The sequence below is a fragment of the Notolepis coatsorum genome, assembly GCF_963971535.1.
Source record: "Notolepis coatsorum genome assembly, chromosome: 19".
Taxonomy (NCBI): domain Eukaryota; kingdom Metazoa; phylum Chordata; class Actinopteri; order Aulopiformes; family Paralepididae; genus Notolepis; species Notolepis coatsorum.
Window position 1 is genome coordinate 48,530,367 of NC_140183.1, and position 17,122 is coordinate 48,547,488.

General features: G+C 44.8%; 1 protein-coding gene across 1 annotated transcript in view; it reads left to right on the forward strand.

Annotated features, from left to right (window-relative positions):
- iglon5 (IgLON family member 5) overlaps positions 1-11,629 on the forward strand; it is a gene marked incomplete at its 5' end in the record, with an annotated part of 22,068 nt that extends 10,439 nt beyond the window's left edge. The window contains 5 exon segments of the mRNA XM_084336644.1: positions 533-661; positions 1,062-1,094; positions 1,097-1,181; positions 8,688-8,839; positions 10,694-11,629. Of these exon segments, the coding sequence (XP_084192770.1) occupies positions 533-661; positions 1,062-1,094; positions 1,097-1,181; positions 8,688-8,839; positions 10,694-10,797 (503 nt within the window). The 3' untranslated portion in view covers positions 10,798-11,629.
- Positions 11,630-17,122: the final 5,493 nt, after the last annotated feature.

Here is a 17,122-nt window from a genome sequence, read left to right on the forward strand (position 1 = left end):
AATCAATCAATCAATCAATCAATCAATCAATCAATCAATCCATCCATCCATCCATCCATCCATCCATCCATCCATCCATCCATCCATCCATCCATCCATCTCTCTCTCTCTCTCTCTCTCTCTCTCTCTCTCTCTCTCTCTCTCTCTCTCTCTCTCTCTCTCTCTCTCTCTCTCTCTCTCTCTCTCTCTCTCTCTCTCTCTCTCTCTCTCTCTCTCTCTCTCTCTCTCTCTCTCTCTCTCTCTCTCTCTTGTTATTACTTGGTATGGTGTTAGTAGCGCTATAAGTAATAATTCCATGAAACATATCTGAATACATTTTCAAATGTTTTTGAAACCAAACTGCTCACGCATGTGGACTCCATGGACATTCTGGTTGTCAGACATTGAGCGGTTTCATCCAGAGACTGCACCTGTTAACTTTCGAAACCTGAAATTGTACACGCATCCCAAAACTCCATCATTGTTTACAACAGTAAAAGGGTCTATTCTTCCATTTGACAGTGACCTTTGCCCTCTAACCTGTGCCCTTCAGATGGCGAGAGCGAAGGGGAGTACATCGACATCACCGAGATCAAGAGGCAGCAGGGAGATGATTATGAGTGCATCACCAACAACGGAGTGTCCCCGCCCGACAAGCACAAGGTCAAGGTCACCGTCAACTGTGAGTACCACCACCCCACCCCTCCATGCAGCGCAGGGGTGACAATTCAAGCGCACTGGCCTTCCTCCTAAGACATAACACAATGATGTATTAATGATATATGTAAATGAGGGCATTATTATGTATACTATAAATTCATACATCTTAATCTTGTTGTTCACACGGGGAGCTTGGTGACCTTGTGGACTAGCAGGATGTATACTAATCGAAGAGACTTCTCTTCGTACACCTCACCATCCCTCCCTTCCTTCCTTTCCTTTCCTTTCCTTTCTTTCCTTTCCTTTCCTTTCCTTTCCTTTCCTTTCCTTTCCTTTCCTTTCTTCCTTTCCTTTCCTTTCCTTTCCTTTCCTTTCCTTTCCTTTCCTTTCCTTTCCTTTCCTTTCCTTGTTTTCTGTTCCAGACCCACCTATGATCACAGATGTGAAGAACATGCCGCCCAGCTGGGGAAGACGGCCATCTTGCGCTGCGAGGCCATGGCGGTCCCTACAGCCTCCTTCGAGTGGTACAGAGATGACCGCAGGTGAGATTGAGGGAAATAACCTCTTTGACTCCCCTTTTAGCGTGACGTGATCCCAGGGCATTCTTACAGGTCTGGAATAACCAAATAGGTGTCTTCCTCGAGCGATATAGGAACCTGTTTGTTCTGCTTTACTCATACTTAAAGGAACACGCCAACTTTTGGGGAAATTAGCTTATTTGCCATCTACCCTGGAGTTAGACAAGCAGATACATACTCTTTTGTTCTCTGTGCATGTGTAGAAGGGTGGATTATCCGTACTTGATGAGGGTGAGATTCGACTAACACCGGATAGTAGGAACCCAGCAGAGCTAAGTCCAGCGGGGCCCCTAGCTGTAGTGCTGCGATACTAGGTCTAGAGCAGGGGTTCCCAACCTTTTTTCCCCCAGGGACCCCCAAACATCTCTGATGAAATTCCTGGACCCCCCTCCTAATAAAATACCATAAAATACTTTTTTTTGTCATTTTAATACTTTGTTTTGTCATTTTAATAACAAACTGCTTATGCATCATAATTAGACCCACTATGCTTCTTTGACTTGTGCCTTCAATCAACAAATCTCATCTTGCACCATATGTATTTCAAAATGTTGGCCAATATTCAAATCCTGTATTCATCCTCTCAAATCAGGCCCTAATGGTGAACGGTTTGCATTTATGTTGAATGAAGTAAGAATCCACTGCAGTAAAAATATCCTCACCTCGAGTGGTGGTAGTAAGGTTGACTGACATGAGAATGTCCTGCTTCAGATCCTCATTTTCGATATATTGCACATAAACGATGAGCACAGCCTCGTCTGCGACAGTTGTAGTTTCATCAAGTTGTATGGCAAATGGACCCTTTCTAAGCTTTTCTGACAGCTGCTGCTCGCAATCACTTGACATCTTATCAATTCGGTCTTTCACTACATTGTTCGAGAGTGGTACTGATTTTAGTTTATCCGCCACCTGTGGGCCGCACAGTTTCTAAACCATTTTGATGCAGGCTGGTTTGATGAGCTGCTCGCCAATATTGTGCGGTTTCTTTGCTTTTGCAATTAAAAGCGAACACTCAAAGGAGGCTTCGGTAGCCTTCTGTAAATCACTGCCACCCCTGCTCCACGCTACTCTAACATCAACAGGCTTGTTCGCCTTGAGAGACTGTTCTTTCCTCCGAAAAAAGTCTGGATCCTTCCCAACGGTTTCTGGGTGCTTAAATGCCTGATGTCTCTTCAGCTTGCTGGGCTTCAGGCTCGAGTTTGCCAACTTTTCTCCACAAATCACACACTCAGGTAGTTTGTCTGGTCCCTCAGTGAAGCCCATGGTGATGTAATTTTCACGATTGCTGTAGGTCCTAACTTTTTTTGCAGATGAGCTGCCGTCATCTCCTTTTCGTTTGTCACACATTTTCGCCTCTGGCGGCTGACTGCAGACGAGCCGAGAAAGTTAACTAGCGTGCTAGGCTAGCTACAGAAAGTGATACAGTCAACTGATTCGCGTTTTAGCGGCTACCCGGTAGCCTACTGTTAACGTTCAAAAATCATGTCTAGATGTTTATTTATTTATCTTTATTTTTTATTGTAGTGGAGAGACTATTCATGCTTCTGATGATAAAAATATGCTAATTAAATATTTATCTAAAAAACAAAACAAAAAATCAAATCATCTGTGGTCTGGCGGACCCCCTGCGCCCCCTGGCGGACCCCCAGGGGGTCCGCGGACCACAGGTTGGGAATCACTGGTCTAGAGTATATGAATGCGGTGGATAGGGTCTTAGGATTTACCAACCTAGGACTCATGTAATAGTCCTCTCCTGCTCTGTAGGACAATACTCCTTAATTCCCTACACACCTGCACTTCCCCTAGCACGCTACGCACCCCCTCACACCCGGTGGAAGTAATGGTTAATAGTTTTCCCCCAAAGCAGTACCATACCTTTTTGCTGTTGGAGACCTGAAATCAGTGTATCACCTCGTTAATGTTAGGAGACAGGTTATACATTATGCTCGACATTGATAATTAGCTGAAACACATACACAACAAGTTGGATCCAATTATCAGTCTCTCTCTTTACTGAAGTAATGTACTACAACAGGGGACAATGTAAAACCACGTTACTGGTGACCTTCGCCCTATGGCGGCAAGCCAATAACACTGATAACTAGGGATGCCCCGATCGATCGGCCACCGATCGTTATCGGCCGATAATCAGTATAAATATGCGATCGGTGATCGGTGATAATGCTTTATTTTCGCCGATCGTCAAAACCGATTTCACTTGCTGTCGCTGAGTTCTGTCTCAGACACCGGGTGGTGCGGCGTCTGCTCATCCCTCCAGCACGCATGTAAACACGGGTCTAGTAGTCTACTCTAGTGGGACGGGACACGGGAGGACGGCGTCTCCCTGAGCTAACGTTAGCTTAGCTACCGTTACAAAATGACCCAGTCAACTATTCACTTTTAGTTTAATACATGATGAGGCATTGTCTAACCGAACGGTATCTAGCCGGCCAGCTACCGATAGCTCCTGACATCAACAAACGCTCCACAAAGTCTAGTAGAGTGTATGATACCTGTTAGCTGTTAGCTGTTAGCTCACATTAGCGCAAGTTAGTTCACTGTTCAAAACGAAATGTCCCATTGAACTAAATAATTCACTGAGGCGTTGTATTAACGTTATATATCCGGCTAGCAGTAGCTACAGATATCTCCTGATATCAATGTCTTATAACACTGATTCGATGCGTATTCGAGCTGAGGGCTTGTGAATGTAATTTAATGTTATACCAATACTAGGGTCCAGCTGCAGCGCCGGAGAATCCTTGCCGTAGCTCGAGGCTACTCGAGTATAGGGTCCAGGTGCAGCTCTGGAGAATCCTGGCCGTAGCTGGAGGCTACTAGAGTACACACAGACAGTGGAGCTTGTTGCGTGGTGGCGATGTCTCGCAGATAATACAAGTACAAGTCTAATTATATAATATATATATTTTATAAAAAATAAATCAAAATAAAAAAATATATATAAAATTAAATTAAATTCTTTTTTAATCAAAAACGATCGGATCGGTATCGGCCGATATGGCTCACGACGATCGGTGATCGGTATCGGTGGCAAAAAATTTGATCGGGGCATCCCTACTGATAACCTTCGCCGGCAGGACAGTAGCACCAAAATAATAATCACCTTCGGCGGCAACGCAATAGCAATGAAATAATAATCACCTTCGCCCTCTAAAGCGGCAATACAGTATCAATGAAATGCTAAACACCATTAGTATACGCTACACGGTTCAACCACGTGGGTAACCTGGAACATATATACACCTGCATGGGCCCACACATTTGAAATGCACTTTACCTATGCTAAGCCGGCATTACAAAATAATAATGGAGCGCCCTGTCATGGCTAGAGAACGTAGTGGCCCAAAACAGGACAGCCCCTTCACTCGGTCCCGAGCATGCTACCAAAATACCACAGTGAATAATCCACAACGCTGCAGGTGCGGAATGCACCTTTAATCGACTCGCCCGCGTGTGAAGGTCTATAGCCGAAGTGCTAGTTAGCCCTGCATATAAAATGTCTGGGGTAGTTCGGCCGTAAAAGGTCCCGAGAAACCCTCACCTGTGGTACTTAAAGGCAGGGCTGGTCTGGCGGTCAGTAGGTAGTCTGTAGCGATGCTGTAGATGTCCAGTAGAACCTCTTGAGGCTGAGTCCTTCTGTTGCTGTAAACCGGCGATGCGACGTGCTAAGCTAAAATGCTAGTTCAATAGACTTTAGTATGCATGTCTCACCAACATGTCTCTGACTAGTTGCAGATCAGATATTTTTATTATATTATATATATTAACATTTTGCTCCTACTATACTGCTTGTACCTCTCCTCCCCGGCTGTTGCTGCTATGACACCCAGATTTTCTGTTAGCTAGGCTAACAGTGCGGCTGTTCCCTAAGCCTCTTCACATCTCTCTACAGAACCACCAGACTGACGCCAACCAGCTCCCCCTAGTGTTAGTCCTCCAACAATGCTTTGACTGCACAAAATGGACGGATCATTGAAACAGTTATAATGAACATAGTCAGACACATTCACGTGTCTACACATGCATTAGGCTTAGGGAACAGCTGCACCGTTAGCCTAGCTTAGCGTCATCCAGTGTAGCCTAGTTCCCAACAGTCACGAAATACACTCCAAATACAACTCCAAAATGTTCCTGTTGTGACCTGTGTATTTACCACGTGGCGAAACAATTCATAAAAAAATTTACATTTTCGTTTTCTAAGCAGATATACTCTGATTTTTTTTTTTTGCCCAGTTTTTTCCAAAACAACAGGTGGTTCGGCAAATAATTACACAAAATACACAGGTCACAACATGTTTACAGGAAGGTTTTGGAGTTGTATTTGGAGTGTATTTCGTGACTGTTGGGAACTAGGCTACACTGGCACACCTACTTCCAGTGAATGACGCTAAGCTAGGCTAACAGTGGGGCTGTTCCCTAAGCCTAATGCATGCACATAGAAGAAAAGGGTATGTATCTGCTTGTCTAACTCTATAGATGGTAAATAAGCAAATTTCCCAAAAAGTTGGCGTGTTCCTTTAAAGATCCAGTACAATGATGTTTTAATGCAGTCATACATTTCTTATTGGGGACTTTTAATTATATCAGTATTCTTCAGCTTCAGATGCATCATTTGAGTGTTTCAGGTCACCCTCTCTGAGCAGAGCCAACTCTCAGTAGCTGCCCTTCTGTTCACTAGACACTATAGATGCTTGATTTGTTGAGTTGAGTTGTCCTTACAACACTCAGCTAGGTGTGACTGACGGGCCAATCAGACATAGTGAGATTGATTGATTGATAGGCCCAGCAGAATAACCTGAGTATATTAATGTCTTCAAGGAAACAGATTGGATATATCTGATATTACATCAACATACAATAGTCTCCAGTTTCAAACGCTCCCTCTAGTGTAGAAGAATGAGCAGTGCATCCCGCTTCATTTTGGTAATTCTACCACTGTAGATGTTGTTTGTACCAACGGCCAGGCCCGGACTGGCCATCGGGAGCACCGGGAGTTTTCCCGGTGGCCTGGCCTGCACAGATAAAAAAAAAAAAATTATATAAAAAAAAAATATTATATATTTTTTTTATTATAATTATTATAATAATTTTTTGCCAGGCCATTGTTTCTAGTTGTGGCAGCGGCGCGGCACGATAGTTTTTAGATAACCAGGTGGGTGGGGAACAACCAGGATTTCACTGTCTGCGACAGAGTTGGAGAACTATCTGACTCTCTCTCCCTCGCGCGGACACACACACACACAATGGAGCCGTGCTGCCGCTTGTGATTGGTGGAGGCGGGACCAGGCGATACAACTGATTGACAGTGGAGGCGGCGAATGGAATGGCAGATGGCACACTCCCAAAAGGAGTTGTTAAATCTGACATTACAAAAAACAATATGTGGTGGTTATGATTGGGGCTGAAGTTGAATAAACAATTTATGAAAGAGAGAGTCAAAATAATTCCAAGATAATTCAAAGATTACACACCTTTGCCACATTGGCTACAAACATAATCACTGCAAAGTTATCAAACAAATAAGAATCTGATCAGACACAAGGGTTAAGTTGTTGTTCCCTTTCTAATTTCCTCAAAAACATCTAGTCTAGTTAATGTGATCAATATTATTTGACAATTGATGCTTTTTGTTGGAAATTTCAGTCAGTGAGCTCATACTTTGAGCAAATTTTATAGTTAAAATGATTGAGACAACACAATCTTCTGTCTTCGTTGTGCATGCATGCGTGTGCTCACCACACGTGATACATGTGTCACTATTCTGGCAGTGGCTACTGTTATTATAGTATTGTAATGAAAGGTCTGTTATTTAATGTTTGTGTAAAGGGCTATTTTAACTGTTGATGGGTAGTGCATCAGTAAAGTGAATATGGTATTGTGCTCTTGACTTGTTTGAATAGGTGGAGAGAGTGGTTAACTGTATTATAATAGTAAATAGAAAAATATGTTGTGCTCTTGCTTTTTTCTTTTTGAAGGTGGAGAGAGTACCATTGCTAGTGCCACAACAGTTTTATTTGAGGTTCATAACAGTACATTGTACTAAGCAATTGTTGGCTCATTAGTTTGTGATTCACATGCACTAAAATTCACCAGAATGCAGGAAATGAAGTCTTTGTAACTAAAATCTTCCGGGTGGGGGACCCCCAGACCCCCCGCTTAAAAAGTGGCCTGATTGGGGCTATATTTCACGCTATATCTCCCGGTATGAATTATTTCCCCAGTCCGGCCCTGCCAACGGCCACCAGTGATTTGCAATTACGACAGCTGTCCTGTCGTAATTACCATACGTTTTTAGCTGGTTGAGGACTGGGGTGAGTTCTGTCCTTGAAGCATTCGCATTAGAAAAGTTGCTTTGTCTGATGTTTATTCGCTGGGATAGATCCTTTGCGTATATGGTGGTGGCAAAGGACCTAGCACTCTACAACATCAAGGGACAGCAATGTACCAAGCACTGAAACTGGCCCCTACAAATGTCCTAACCTAGTTGTACAGTAAATGACCAAGTAAGGCTTTGTCAATATTCCAATGTACAGTGTAAAATGTGTGTGTGTCCCCTACCCAACCCCCCCCCCCCCCCCCCCCCCCCCCCCACCTCCAATGTACAGCCCTCACCCAACCCACCCAACCCCACCCCACCCAACCAACCTCCTCCAATGTACAGTTTCTACGCCAAATGTATATACACTCCTTTTCTGGACACTTTTGTATCACAAACAGTACTGTATTTGCAAATCTGATATGTCATAAATGTATAGATGTAGCAGTACTGTCTATCTGTATGTCATGTATGTCATATATGTTATGATGAATTGAAAATGGGGGACCCTGATGTAAACAAGACGAAAGTCTTTCTCTGGTCTGCATCCCCTTAACAATTGTATGTATTGAGCTGTACTGTACTGTACCCATTCTGCAATCTGTTAATAAACTTTTCAATCAATCAATCAATCAATCACTGGCTGAACGTTGTAACTGAATAGCTTTGTATATGGACACGAAAAGAAGATTAGAAAAGTCACTACAGTAGTTGCTCTAATGCACTGACATCAGGGTGTGCATTTCAACCTGGAGACTACGGTACTGTACCTTCTGTAAAAACATTTTTTTTAAAGATGCAACACGCTTTTTCATTGTACTGAATCTCTAAGCTGTAGTGTGCTTCGGGGAGCCAGGGTGATTTGACATCCGACAAACTGATAAAAGGAGACAAGAGCGTAGTTCCACGTGTCTGCCAGAGACACCCGTTAATAGGATATAATGGGGCACAGTGGGGGGTCGCTCTTATTTACGGGCTGTTATATTTGACTATTAATCGAAGGTGTGACAGGGACTGTTTGGAAGGGATGGGGGTGGGGGTGTCGTGGTACACTCTCTGGAGAGTAGAAGAAAGCTCTCTTTTCTCTCACACTCTCCTTATTCTTCCCATCCTCCCCCCCCCCCCCCCCCCAGGCCGGTAGAGAATGACAACACCCTGAGGATTAAAAACGAGAAGACGCGCTCTCTGCTGCTCTTCACCAACGTGACAGACAAACACTTTGGCAACTACACCTGCTTCGCCTCCAACCGGCTGGGGGCCTCCAACGCCAGCATGCTGCTGTTTCGTAAGTTAGTGCGCCCGCATGCCTACTCTCTTTCTCATGCGCACGCGCACACACACACACACACACACACACACACACACACACACACACGGACACACACACACGGACACACACACACACAATGAGACATTACGCGCGTGCCCATAAACATACACAAACTCATGCAATGATATACATACACACACACACACACACACACACACACACACGCACACACGCACACACAATCATCATCCCGTTCACCCCTGCCTTACTTTTTCTCTGTGCACAACACAGCATTTTTTCGCCCCCCCCCCCCCCCCCACCTCCTCCTCTCCTCCTCCCTCTCTCCATTCTCTTTCCTCTCTGCCCCATTAGAGCTTCTCTTGCCTATATTACCTTTTCAATTCGCTCACGCTTTCACTCTCCATCTCTCATTCAGACGCACGCACAGATACAAGTAGGCACGCACACACATACACACACACTTGCTCTGCTTTGCCCTGTTACCACTGCCAGAAGAAGTTGTCATTTCTCACCCAACCAAACCCAATTCACATTAACCGTCCCCAGTGAGCGATTCCCTACCCCTCCACCCCCGTCTCTCTCCCTCCATCTCTCTACCCCTCCCACCCTGCCTCCCTCACACAAACCCTCCATCCCTCCCTCCCCCACTCCCTCCCTCGCCACCCCCCCCCCCCCCCCCCCTGTTGCCGCACCCTCCCAGCATTACCATCTTAAGTGAGTCCTTCATCTCCTCTCCTTCTTCTTCTCTTATTACTTCACCCATTATCTTGGCTGACCCCCTCCCCCCTCCTCCCCCTTCAGTGACTCACTTTCCCAGTAAGACCCATACATCTCCCACCCCCCTCAGGCTCTCTCTCTCTCCCTTTCTCTTCTCCCGACACCGCTGCTGCCTCCTCTGTCGGCGTATCTCTCCATCAGTTGTCCTTCCATCCATCCCCTCCACCCTTAATCTCTTTCCCGCCATCATTAGAACATGCTGAACCCCCCGCCTCCACAACCCCCCGCTGCTCTAGAGGGCCACGAAAACGGAGAGTTAAATCAGGGCCGTATTCTGAGGTTTTCGTAGACATTTCTATTCACTTCACAAGTCTGCCATCGTCGCCTTCCCTGACTTCATTCCTCTCTAAACCAATAATGGAGGGAGAGAAGGTCGAGGCGGTTGAGGCTTTCGGATACCTTGACATTGCGCTGGACAATAACCGTATTAGCTTCAATCAGCAACACCCACGGACATTCACAGACGCTGTCGAGGGAGCCTTGAGGAGAGGACATCCGTAAATTAAAACAGCAGTCTGTCCCCCATCTCTTACTTTTACTAACAGGAACAGACTCTCAACCAAGATCACCCATTCAGCCAGCAAACTAATTGGTCTTCCCACTCCCAACCTATCCGACCGCATCTCCACACACCGTGAAGCACACATGATCACACATAATCGCACATAATCGCACATAATCCAGAGCGCCCACTTCACCAATGAGGAGACCCATGTGCAGAAGGACCCGCTTCAGCAGCAGCTGTGTCCCCTCTAGCCGTACATACACTAATTAGCTGCCCTGCCTCAGTGATGATCCATCAGCCCGGCCTGTGGTCTGTACAAGGTCAACATGGTTTGTTTTGTGTGTGCTTCTGTCACTGTTACTGTATGTATTACTGTACTTCTCTATGTGTCCTGTTTACAGTGTTGTGTGTGCTGCTACTGTATCTGACCTTTTTATTTTTCAGTTTGAACTACCTTTAAACGTATCTCTCTTTTTTTCTCTCATCCCTTCCTTTCCCTCTTCTCTTTTCTCACCACCCCTCTGCCCCCCCACACACACACCCCCACCCCCTCCCTCTCTCTACAGGGCCGGGGGCGGTGTACGGGCAAGGAGTCGCCCTCCATTCGGGGATGAGTGCGGGCCTCTGTGTCTGGCTCTCTCTCTCCATCTCTCTTCTGCTGAAGGTCTAAAGAGCTTTGTTTTGGGTCCCCGGAAGCTCCCCACCTAAAAGAAAAAAGGGAAAAAAAGAAAAAAAGAAAAAAACACCCCATGCCCCCCCTTCCTCATCCTCAGCAGGAGGGAGAAAAGAAAATATATATCTTTAATTACGAACCCATCACTGTGATCAACAAATAATATGCATTGTTCCAGGAGCCATTGACACATCGCATCAAGCACATTACCCAACCCCCACCCACCCCTTTACCCCTATCCCTCACTCCGACTCCACCCATTTAAAGCATCATCTCCACCTCTCTCTCTCTCTCTCTCTCTCTCTCTCTCTCTCTCTCTCTCTCTCTCTCTCTCTCTCTCTCTCTGAATGCCTGGCTAGCTTGTCCGGTTGGGCTTTTGCTCCACCTCACCTCACTTATTTTATTTTATTTAAAAAAAAATTAGGGTTACGGTTGCTTATATTTACGGAGTGTGTATATTAACGATGATTATTGTGTCAGTGATCAATGAGAGTATAGATAATCTAACAACTGGACGATGATTTATGTAATATAAATAGACTAAATGACTGACCTACAATGTTTGCCTTATGGAAATGATTCTTAAAATAGGTGTAATACGGATGATATTTATGACTGATAGTGATATTGTAATATTGATGGTCATGTGACCTTTTTTTTCTTTTTTGGAAAGCTGTCCAACATGGCTGCCAGCCCGACATGTGACCCTCTGATCACACACACACACACACGCACACCCACCCACACACACACCCACACACATTGTATGTCTTTCTGATTTTAACTGTGTAGCACCAGTCTGCTACAAATGATGTCAAAACACATTAAAAGGGTGGGTGGTGAGGGAGGCTGTCTTGACTTCCCCCTGTTGTGTTATTTTGGAGTGTGTGTGTGTGTGTGTGTGTGTGTGTGTGTGTGTGTGTGTGTGTGTGTGTGTGTGTGTGTGTGTGTGTGTGTGTGTGTGTGTGTGTGTGTGTCTGTGTCTGTGTGTGTGTGTGTGTGTGTGTGTGTGTGTGTGTGTGTGTGTGTGTGTGTATGGGGGGGGGTCTACACCAAGGTAACACATGTGAAAAGACCACCTCACCCCCAAACCCCACCACCCCTCCCCCCAGCGTTCTCTGTGTGTACTCCCCCTTTGCATCGCTATGGTCTTCTGTGCTCCGCTGCCCCCCATCCCCTTCCTCCTCCCACGTCTCTGGTGTAAATATGTGCAGTACAGAGGCCATGCCGGCGACCTCTCGGTTGCCCCCCCCCCCCCCCCCCCCCCCCCCCACCCCGGGCACCAAACTCAATCACCCAGCAGCCTCTGCTCTGCTCCAGTCTCCAGAAGCAGGAAGAGACTGTCCTGGTGCCACAACGGTGTGTCTCCTGCTTCCCATCCTCCCTGTCGCTTGTTGATAGCATGTGCCGGTTAGAGATGTTTCTTGTTGTGATTCCATCCCCCCCCCCCTTCCCTGCACTGTGTCTGTTTACTCTGCAGGAATACCTGCTTTTTACGTTTTTGGTGTTAATAATACTACTGATGATGATGATGTTAATAAGTCTTTGAATAAATATGAATAGTAATTCCATGTGAGAGAAGAAAAAAAAGAAAGGAAAACACAATTCCGATGATGATGAGCCGTGTGTGTGTGCGAAAAATGTATTTCTTTTTTGTACTTTGCTCTGAGAAGTCACACTCATTGAACGACTACAAAACAAAACAAACACAAAAAAAAGTTGTAACGTTTTTGAAGTGGTGTGCTCTATTTTGCCATGACAAGCTTTTTAAAAACACATTTGAAGTGGTCCAATGGGGTTCTTTTCATCCAAAAATCCAGGAGTAGGCGGTGAAAATGTAATATATGATTATTTCATGTTTCATGTCTTTGACTTTTAATTTTTAAATTATTTAATTTTTTTGCTCACACTGTTAACTGTATTATGTGCACATACACACCATGTTTGTCCAGTTATTATCATACTGTTCTCTGACCAGCTCGATAAATGATCTACAGCAATGTAAAGGGCCTAAAGCCTCTGGTCGCCACTGTACGTCAGTGCCCCCCCCCCCCGCCTCCTGGCCAAAGCGCGGCGGAGATAAAGCTGTAATTAGCCCATTACCTGTGGCTGGCTAAGCGAGGGAGCCCTGGCTCCCCGTGGCCCTCCCAACGACCAGTGACGGCCCCCATAAATCAAACTCAAACCTGCCTCTGACAGGATCCTCTTCAAGGACAGCTTCGCCTTGGTGCGCCTCGGCCCCAGTGTGTCCCCGTGACAACGCAGGCACGGGCCCCACAAACCCCCCACGGTACAATTAGAAAGCCACTTACCCACACGCAGCACAAGCAGTGGGACACAGTGTATACCCGGAAACTCTCTCCTTCACTGAAAACGCTGTCTCAGTCACTTGCTGTGGCTATTATGCAAATGCACCATAGAGCATGTCCTGCATGGAGAGCATGGGTTTAGCCTATGCTAGCTGAATCCTGGCCATTCCTGTGGCCGTTAAAAAACGGCTCCAAATTCAATAAGCTGTCTGAATGTGTTTTGTTTGATTTTGTTTCAAACCAGCAATAACCCCCTAGTTCTACTGTGCAAGAGGCGTCAAATATATATGGTTAAAGCTGTGCTGTTATATCTTTAAAGATTGCCATTAACACATGCTATACCAATATGAAATGCGTGTGTTGTTGTAATATTTCTGTGTACAGTACTACTCAGAGATGATGTAAAGTTCAGTTTATGTTTTTATGGCCCTTAATCTGAAACGGAAGATGTTGTATTCAAAGTATTGTCTTTGCCCAATGCCTACTGCGATGTAGTCAATCTTTAGGGCCGTCTGACTGACAGGACACTGGCCACTTGTGAACTTCCGGTGTCTCACAAAATAACAATGGATTCAATTTCAAGCACAAGAGAGGGTCGCTTGGTCAACGCTTTCTTTTCTGTCTCTTTTTTATCTCTGTCTATCAGTATCTCCCTCTCTCTGTTTCTCTCTCTCATGCTTTCTTTCTGTCTTATCTCTCACACACTCGACACACTGTTCCATGTCGCCATACAGCTGGGTTTGTCAGTGGCATATCACATCTGTATGTACATACTGTAATCTGTCCTTGAAGAAAAAAAAGAACAAAAAACAAAAAAGGTCAAAAAATGGAAAGAACATACTGTCATGTTTCTCAATGTGGGTTTAAAAAAAAAAGCACGTCAATGTTCATTAATGGGTGGATTTTGAAAAGAAAAGAAGAAAAAAAGCATTGTATATTGTGTTTGGAATTATGGGTGGAGCACCCTGGGGGATGGCTGGGGAGATTCTTAACCTTGAAATGGGGAATGTTACGTGGGCATTTGTATAAAAAAGAAATAAGAAAAAAATAACAACGATTTGAGTGTCTCCATGAGTTCCTAAGACTGGAGGTGTTGGTGAGAGTGGAGGAGGCACAGGGGGAGAGGGGGAGGAAGGAGGCAGCAGGGTACACACCCATACGGGAGAGGATTACATGAAACGTATTAGTTCTGCCTTTGGAACATTTTATAATACACACAATAGTCTCTGCCTTCAGATATCGTTAAGTTACTCATCTATGTTTTTGTATAATGACAGTATTAGATTGCTGCTTGCCCAGCCATATATCGCTAAATCCCTTGTAAGAATCGTGTATGTGGATTGCCATAATGTATGTTTACTTTTTTTTGGTAGATCATACAGTATAAAAAATCTTGCAAGATTTGATTTGTATACATATTTTACATACAGGCAGTGCAGCTGTACACCTGGTCCACAGAGGGGGGGCAGTGAGTGGGAGGCCCAGCCTAGTCAGACAAGGAGCTGAGAGCCATGACACTGACCAGACACTCAACTCCCTGGTCAGGAGAAGAAAGGCAGCCACTCATATTGCATTCCCAGATTAGTTTATCCTACGGGAGGGCATTATTTATGGCTAAACTATATCGTATAAATAGCCAGACAGCCTTGATTGCAAACACTGTCTGGCCTACTTGCAAGTGTATAAATAACATGGACAGTGTAGTCACCAGCGGTTAGCTGTAATGTACGTTACATTGTCTAATGTAAAGACAATGCCTCTGTTACTGGTATAAATACATCGGCTGGCCTCTGTAATCGGCTGGTTGCATTGCTTGAGTCGTTTACAGAGATGATATGAGATGACATATAGGCTACTAGTTCACACCTTCCAGATGTCACCCCCCCCCCCCCCCCCCCCCCCATTTTGAAAGCTACACTTTTTATTTTGTTATTTTTGTATATAATATAGATGCATATGGCAGGCACCGTATGTACTGTAGATATCTCCATACGGATGACTTAAATATTATATCCTGCTCACAGGCTGCATTTTGCAATGATCTGCGTTTTAGAAAGTAAGCTTAGTAAAATACTTGAGGTGTTGAAATTGCGTCATTCGGTTTCAGAACACTGTGCCTTTGTGGAGGAGAGTCAGATCATTCAGCTCTTCTGGCTGTTAATATAGATGGAACACACTTGTTCCTCAAAACGTTGCAGTGCAATAGCTTGTCGCGCTGAAAACAAGGCCATACATAGAGCAGTGATAGAAATAACCCCGGCAGAGGGGTTTGAATGTAATTTGTATTTATTTTAGCTTGTGTATTTGTGGCGGCTAAAGCCTACTCTAGCCTCACCACAGTAAACAGATCCCTGACAGACTCTCAATTCAAAATGCAATGGTTAATCAATACCTTCGACGAAATGGCTTTGGAATAGAGCAATTTCTCCCGGAGTCTGCTTCACCAGCTCTCCGCAAGTCGGATTGATCAAGTGTCTATAGAATAGCCTTAGAATCAAGCGCATAATTCATCATGGCTGATACAAGTCACCCCTAATTGCGCATCGATTTTAAACCCTTCTCTGAAACAGTTTTGGGCAAGCCGTAATGTCAGCAGAGTAAACTGTGTCTTCGGGGGCAGACAATGAAGAATGAATCATTTGGTTTTTTTTCTACATACAGATTGTTCTGTTGTTCTGTTCCGTGAAGCGATGTTAACCACGTAGGTTTACTTCACACTGCATTATACTCCTTCACTGGTGACTGAGATGTAACCAAAAAGCAACAGTGTCTGAGTCTTTTCAACACTGTGTGACTAGAGTCTTATATCTGACACACACACACCTGCACACACACACACACACACACACACACACACACACACACACACACACACACACACACACACACACACACACACACACACACACACACACACAAAGTCATCTTTTAGATGTAGACCAGTATGTATAAAGCGAAGAAGTGGGCATACTGTATAAAGAAGAGAAGAAAAAGGATTGAGAGAAAAAACTGGTCATTCTGTTATACAAAGGTGGTGGATTTCAAGGCTTTCAATAGTTGTATCATGTAGGGGTTCTCTCAATAGGACGTGTGACAAAGTAGCTGTTTATCTTAGTACTAAATCCCCTGCTTTCCCTTTACGATAAAGCCTGCTTAACTCCCATGTATTATCCTAATTATCTATTGTTTACCAACTATCTGGCTTGTTCAGTTCTTATGGACAAAGTCAATGCTGCAAGTCTATTAAGCCCCAGTAGTTTTCCATTACCTCCACTAATGAGGGCATCGATAGATAACATGTAAGACAGAGGTTTGTGGTGAGGAGACACTTTGGAAAGGTGAACATGCTCCACACATTTGCACTTTCTGTAATTCCTTAAATGATAGAGTAACAATAGGTAGAAACATAATTGGTCTATAGAGAATTGAGGTAGGTAGTTGTAAGATATATAGATACAGTAGATAGATGTTTAGTTTTGTGTTAGTCTATTACATTTCATCTCGCATGCACGGTCTGTATTTAAGCTCCAGTTAGAGCAGTCAGTCAGTCACTCCCACCTCCTTACTGTGGCCACAGATGCACAGATGGCTTCTTGTCAATCACTCTCCTCCCTAAGAATGGGGAGCGTCTATCTAATTAGCAGTGTGCTCCATCCACCAGTTGAGCAACACGACACCTTGCACAAGCCCAGCGGCAACACAACGGAGGTATCTCGCCCACCATGTCTCCCCTAGTTATTAAGTCACAGACCTCACATCTCCGGCACGGAGAGAAGCCCCATTACTCTGCCATTCTGAATCCCACGCCTCACATTTTCCTGTCATTCAACCGCGGCGGTAAATATCAGTTGTGGTGCTGACAGCTGACAGCTTGAATTCTTTCCACGGAGGACGGCACTAACTGCCGCTTTTTGGCATTTCTTTACGTTGACATACAGAGGGGAGGGGCCCTGCACTTTGAAGAAGTCACAGGTGGTCTTATTACTGTGAGGCGCTTTGTTGATTGGAAAATA